At 45.1% G+C, this 7,155-nt stretch overlaps 1 protein-coding gene across 1 annotated transcript in view; it reads left to right on the forward strand.

The window, feature by feature from the left end:
* Window positions 1–203: 203 nt before the first annotated feature.
* ATMIN (ATM interactor) overlaps window positions 204–7,155 on the forward strand; it is a 26,020-nt gene continuing 19,068 nt past the window's right edge. Inside the window, exon 1 of the mRNA XM_024125018.3 lies at window positions 204–548. Within this exon, the coding sequence (XP_023980786.1) occupies window positions 204–548 (345 nt within the window). The remainder of the gene's footprint in view (window positions 549–7,155) is intronic.

The raw sequence follows: 7,155 nt of genomic DNA on the forward strand, positions 1-7,155 counted from the left end.
CAGGAACCCCTGTGAAGTTTTGTAACCCGCCCGCCTCATCTGGTGGTGGCTCCTGGCAGGCGCACCCTCCGCCACCCTCACGCGACGCCGCGGCCGCCCGGGCCCCGCCGGATGCTAATGAGCCGAGAGGCCCCGCCCCCTTCCGGAAGTCGCTGCGGCGGGAGGCGGGGCGTCCTAGCTGTCCGGGCTGAGGTGCGGGAGCCATGGCGGCCTCTGAGGCGACGGCGGCGGCGGCGGCGGCGGCGGCGGGGCCCGCGGCTCTGGCCTTGGGCGCCGCGGCCGTCCCGGCGGCCGCGAGGGGAGCCGCTGCCGCCTCCGGCCTGTGGGTTCCTCCCGGGCGGCTGAGGGGCAGCCGGCCGCGACCCACGGCGGCGAGGCAGCAGCCTGCGGGTGCGGCGCCGCCGGCCCGGGAGCTCATCCAGCCGTCGGTGAGCGAGCTGTCCCGGGCCGTGCGGACCAACATCCTGTGCACGGTGCGCGGCTGCGGCAAGATCCTGCCCAACAGTCCCGCGCTCAACATGCACCTGGTCAAGAGCCACCGCCTGCAGGTGAGCCCACCGCGGACGGCGCCTCCCGGGGCCTGGCGCGACGGAGCGCCTGAAGCGGGCGCTCGGGGCCGAGGGCGGCCAGAGCCGCGGACGGGAAGGCGCCGAGGTCCGGCCGGCGTCGGCGGGGGCTTCCGAGGCCCTAAAGGGCCAGACTGGGGAGGGGGTCCCGGCGGGGAGAGTGGGAGCTAGGAGGCAGGGAGGCGCAGCGGTAGGAAAACCCTGTGTCATGCCACTGCGCTGTCGGGCTCGGACCGGCCGGACCACCGGCCTCGCACTTGGCGTCGCGGGCATTTTTCACGTTTGTCTCGTGAGCTCTCACGGCACCTTCGTTCTACTGCAGAGAATCCGATGACGCACCTGCGTAGTGCTGGGCTTTAAACCCGGGCTCGGGTCGAAGCCGGTGCCGTTTGCACCGCACCCACACTGCCTCCTCCTCCGGGGCCAGTTGTTAGCAGGGAGCTGCAGCTTTGGCAACATGTTCCACATGTTGGTAAACATCACCTTTGCTCTGGGATGAGACCTAAGCGAAATTTCTCCCGTGGATCTCGTTTAAGAGGGGACACGGTATATAATAACAGGACAATAATCTGAACGTCCCTTCTACTTTACGTAAAATGGGGCGACTTTCAGCCTTCAGTGCACGTCTGTGGAAAGCTTCTTAAAAATCCAGATGTCCAGTCCCATCCCAGACCTTTTAAATCATGATTTCTCAGTCATTACAATAGGAAGTTTACTTGCACCACTTCGTCAAGTCTTTCTAGGCCAACAGGGGCATAATTCCAAAGCACGTTACTGAAAGGAGTTTTGTGAGTATGTAGCTTTCGGTGGTCTGAATTGATTCAGGAGTCAGTTTAAATTACCTCGCCTCTTGCATGTTCCGTCTACCCTTCAGGTAAATCTTCCTCAGAAACGTTTTTAGAATCAGGCTTCTGATAAGAATTTAACAGCAGAAAGTTTGAGGTGATGGTCTCTAGTAGGGCAGATGTGATGCCCACGAAGGGCAGTCCCCTTCTAGCACCAGCTGGATACAGAGGCAACAACGTCCTGAAGTGACGATTAGGGAGGCCCGATCAGGAGAGGTGCATGGAGGTACGCTGAGGAAGACCTTGCAGGTGGGGCTGCAGTTTTCCTGCAAGTTCTGCGTTTCTTCCACAACACAAGTGAAGTAACTCTGGGAATGGTCTTCGTTCTCCTGTTTTCTCCTCCATCCCGAATTTTAATTAAACACTTCCTTTTCTTAACCATATTTTATCTTGAGTGGATGAACTGTATGTTTGCAGGAATTCTTCAGCCTAATCGCTGGGTTCTCTTCAGTTCATGTATAACAGCCATCACCCACCTTCAGCATCCTCCCCTCACTGGTAGACAACTAAGGCAGACGTTACATCTCTGAGCACAGAGGAAGCTGCCAGTCTGACCACGACGCTCTTTGTGTTGGCCTGAACATCACTCTCGCAAGCACTTTTTAGCAGTTTACATTGTTCTTTTCTACGGAATTGCTCTCAGGGGCTGTGTATCTCTCCAGACTTTGTGAAGCATCTGTTAAGCGCAAAGATACCATTTACTTGTCAGGACTAATATACAATGGGTTTGGTAGTATGCAGTAGGTTTATTTCTAATTATGTTTTTAAAATATGTAAAGTTCAGGAATTCTGAAGCTACCAATCCTAAGCATATAATAGGCCTAAAAAGGAGGAATATGTTTGAGGCAACTGTAAATTTTAACAGTCAAACCTTTACTTGGACCTTACCGTGGCAGAGTATCAGCATCCCCCCTTGCTTAGAACCTGTGTGAAGCCATTCTTCCAGTTTTAGTCTTTTTTTTCAGATTTCTCTTGTCTGCAGACAGCACAGTGCGCTCAAGATTGCTTTCTGAACAGCAAATCTTGAACAACCGAAAAATGGACTCTCCTGAGTTTCCTTCCTAGGTCACTAGAGAGACCTGTTTCAGCAGGAATTAAAGAAACCTCACCCTGAACCATCGTTGTTTCTTCCATGTCAAACAGGCTCAGTTTCCTGCCTTGTTCCGTCTTTCTAACCATGCAGCCCCTGAACATCTGCTGTCTTGGTGGAAAGGGGGTTCTTTTTTTTTAATGAAGGTAGCCTATGTGACAAAATAGCCATATCTGTATAGTGCTGTCCCAGTGTGGTGAATCTGTCCGCACAATTGGGAGCCAAGTAGCAGGCTCTTGAGTTCAAACATTACGCTTGACCCTTGATGTTCTCAGAGTATTGGGAGGAGGGAGGGGGAAGAAGGAGGCCTAATAAGGACAAGAGCTGACTGGGAGCTCCCTGTGTCTTTGAAGGCGGTCTTCGTTTGGACCAGAGGCTCCGCTAGCAGTCCAGTGTGCTCCTATGGGCCCTGAAGCGTGAGTGTATCTACTTGGCAGATCTGCATCGTATTCAATGGCGATTTTTCCCTTTGTTCTCTTGGTTATGGCTACTTACATAATTCTAGTTTCTGTCCTAGTTGTTGTGGTTTTTTTCTCCTAGATTATGATAATATATATATATTTTTTAATTTATTTTATTTTTGGCTGCTTTGGCTCTTCGTTGCTGCGCGCGGGCTTTCTCTAGTTGCAGCGAGCGGGGGCTACTCTTCATTGCAGTGCGTGGGCTTCTCATTGCAGTGGCTTCTCTTGTTGCGGAGCATGGGCTCTAGGCCCGTGGGCTTCAGTAGTTGTGGCTCACGGGCTCTAGAGTGTAGGCTCAGTAGTTGTGGTGCACGGCTTAGTTGCTCCACGGCACGTGGGATCTTCCTGGACCAGGGCTCGAACCCATGTCCCCTGCATTGGCAGGCAGATTCTTAACCACTGCACCACCAGGGAAGCCCCTATGATAATATTTTATTCCTTTCCCCATTATTTGTTGTAAGGTTCTTATTTATTTCTAGTCTTCAGAAGATACCCTGCCCTCAATCAAATACTCCCTTCTTAATGATTAACAAATCCTTCTGAAGGATGATGAATAAAAGTGGAGATAGACTTGTAAGGTGTAAGGTACATGATACCTTTTGGTTTTATGTGGGTTCTTAAGATATATGTGTATATTCCATATCCTGTAAGTAAATCTGGAAATATCCTAGTCCATCCTTGCCTACAAGGGGATCCATGGAGAAATGAAAGCTGGTGATTCAGGGAAAAGAAGAGTAGGAGTAAATGGGCATTTCTTGATTCTTTTATCCCTCACATTTGAAAATAGTGACGGGGACAGGGGCCCCCTTAAAGAACCTCTTAAACAGCAACACATATTTTTAAAACATGGCTTAGTGGATTTTGTGTTATGTTCAGTCCAGGGGTTTGCTTTTAATGATTTGCCAGGAATTTTTTTTTTTTTTTTAAGGAAAGAAAATGTTCCAAGTTGCTCTATAGATCATAGTGTACAGAGACTTCTAATTTTAAATTTACAATAAGACAACAACAAAGCAAACTCCTTTTCTTCTTGGATGTTTTTCTGCGAAGGCAGAGAGATGCTAGAGTAGCTATAATGCCTTTTCTTTTCTTTTTTTTTTTTTTTTTCCCCCAATTTGTGCCACAGTTCTTACAATCCTTTCCTTTTACCCTCTCTTCTTCATCGGGGTCCTTCCTCTTGCTTTGCTTTTCTTTGTTTACTTTTGTCCATCTTGTTTTTCAGTTATTTCCTCTCATAGGTTCTTTTTCAAATTCTTTTACTTAAAATGTTTTGTAAACAGGTACCCAAAAGGTACAAAAAGCATGAAATATTTTTTGTCATTTTTTTCAGTTATGCACACAAAAGGTACAGTTAAAATAAAGTCTGCTAAGTTTTATTCTAGAATGTATATAGCACTTCAGAACAAAAACATCACTTTCTTACTGCAGTTCATGTCTTATTGTGCCATTACCATTTATTATCACCCCATTCTCATCTCAGAGCTTATTTTCTCAGAACAAGAATGGGAAGAAGTTCAGGAACTGGGGAAGAGAGGTGGTGATGGGGAGGACTGAGGAGCTGGCCCTCAGAAAGCAGGAAGGCGAACAGCGTCGGGTTTTTTCCACACCTGTAATGACAGCAACAAGGAGATGTTGTTGATGCCCAATATGACTGCCTTTAGTGTCTCATCCTGGTGTGTGATACAGTTTTGACTTAGATGGCCACTTAACCATATTCAGTATAATGCCCCAAGTTTTTACTGAACATTTACTCTTTTTAAAACATTCCCAAGTGCAACAAAGTTATAAATATATTCCTCCTTTTGAAAAGGTTTGGGGAATTTTAAGTAATTCCATTAGATATAACAGAAATGACGGAAAAGAAGCATAGTTTGAAGCTATATAGTAAAGTAGTAAAGGACTTTGGACGTCCCAATGGCTAGAGGAATTTGGACTTGGGGAGTATTGGGGTGCCGTTGAAAATGTTTGAGTGAGGTAATGTCATGATCAGAGGTATATTTTAGAAAGGTGAATGTGGCAAAGTGTGAATGAAAAAGAGATTGAAGGTCTAGAAATTAGTTAAGAGGTTAGTGACAAAGTCCAAACAGAGAGTCAGGAATACTTGAACTAATGATGGTAGCAGTGAGAAAGGAAACGAGAGGAGGTGGTAGGAGACATTTTTAAAGCATAACTGCCAAAACTTGGAAGCACCGGAGATGTCCTTCAGCAGGTGAATGGATAAATGAACGATGGCACATCCAGACGAGAATAATTAGTCAGCACTAAAAAGAAATAAGCTATCAAGCCCATGAAAAGACATGGAGGACCCTTACATGCATATTACCAGGTGCAAGAAGCCAATCTGAAACGGCTACGTACTGTATGATTCCAACTAAATGATATTCTGGAAAAAGTAAAACTACAGAGACAGTAAAAAGATGAGTGGTTACCAGGGCTTAAGGGGAAAGGTGTCATGAATAGGTGGAGCACAAAGGATTTTTAGGAAAGTGAATAGACTCTGTATGATATTATAACGATGGATAGCTGTCCTTATACATTGGACAAAACCCATAGAATGTGCGGCACGAATAGGGAACTCTAATAAAATCTATGGACTTTGGGTGATAATGACGTGTCAGTGTAGTTTCATCAATTGTAACAAATGTACCCCTCTGGTGAGGAAGGTTAATAGTGGAACAGGCTGTATTGGGGGGTGGGGGGCGCGGGGGGCACTACAGTGTACGGGAACTCTGTACTTTGCGCTCAATTTTGCTGTGAATCTAATAAAATTTCTCTTAAAAAATAGTTTATTTTTTTAAAAGTGAACAGGTATATGAGAACATGATAGGGAGTTTGTAAAGGGTTAATAAAAGTATTGCTAAGCAAATTTAAGATGTATTAGAAGTAAGCATGGGGACTTCCCTGGTGGTCCAGTGGGTAAGACTCCGTGCTCCCAATGCAGGGGGCCCGGTGTTCGATCCCACATGCATGCCACAACTGAGACCCGGTGCAGCCAAAATAAATAATTTTTTAAAAAATTGTCCTGGCCTTAAAAGAAAAAAAAAAGAATTTTAGAGCTTTCTTAATATTCTCTCCATATTTGATTTTTTCTTGCAGATAACACTAGAAGGAAAATAAGTTTAAAAGTATTTCATTTAAAAAAAGATAAACTGGTAAGTGGGATGAGTTTGGCGATTGAGAGACAGTGTTGGTTGTCATTAAAGCTAGCAGAGGCCAGTGTTTCAATAACAGCAGCATTTCAATCAGACTTTCACAAGGACAGTATTTTTTTGTTTTTTTGAGATGAATCCTTGGATTTTTCTTTCTTTCTTTTTTAAATTGAAGTATAGTTGACTTACAGTGTTGTGTTAATTTCTGCTGTACAGCAGAGTGATTCAGTTATATATACTTTTTATATATATATTCTTTTCCATTATGGTTTATCACAGGATATTAAATATAGTTCCCTGTGCTATACAGTAGGACCTTGTTGTCTCTCCATTCTCTATATAATAGTTTGCATCTGCTAACCCCAAACTCCTAATCCATCCCTCCCCCTTGGCAACCACAAATCTGTTCTCTATGTCTGTGAGTCCATTTCTATTTCATAGATAAGTTCATTTGTGTCATATTTTAGATTCTACATATAAGTGATATCATATGGTATTTGTCTTTCTCTTTTTCACTTCACTTAGTATGATAATCTGTAGTTCCATCCATGTTGCTGCAAATGGCCTTATTTTGTTCTTTTTTATGGCTGAGTAGTATTCCACTGTGTGTGTGTATACACACACACACACACACACACACACACACACACACACATCTTTATCCATTCATCTGTCGATGGACATTTAGATTGTTTCCATGTCTTGGCTACTGTGAATAGTGCTTCTGTGAACATAGGGGTGCATGTATCTTTTGGAATTATAGTTTTGTCTGGATATATGCCCATGAGTGGGATTGCTGGATCATATGGCAACTCTATTTTTAGCTTTTTGAGGAACCCCCATACTGTTTTCCACTGTGGCTGCACCAACTTAACATTCCCACCAGCAGTGTAGGAGGGTTCCCTTTTCTCCACACCCTCTCCAGCATTTGTTATTTGTAGACTTTTTGGTGATGGCCATTCTGACTGGTGTGAGGTGGTACCTCATTGTAGTTTTGATTTGTATTTCTCTAATAATTAGTGATGTTGAGCATATTTTCATGTGCCT

This window comes from Physeter macrocephalus, chromosome 17, assembly GCF_002837175.3.
Source record: "Physeter macrocephalus isolate SW-GA chromosome 17, ASM283717v5, whole genome shotgun sequence".
Classification (NCBI taxonomy): domain Eukaryota; kingdom Metazoa; phylum Chordata; class Mammalia; order Artiodactyla; family Physeteridae; genus Physeter; species Physeter macrocephalus.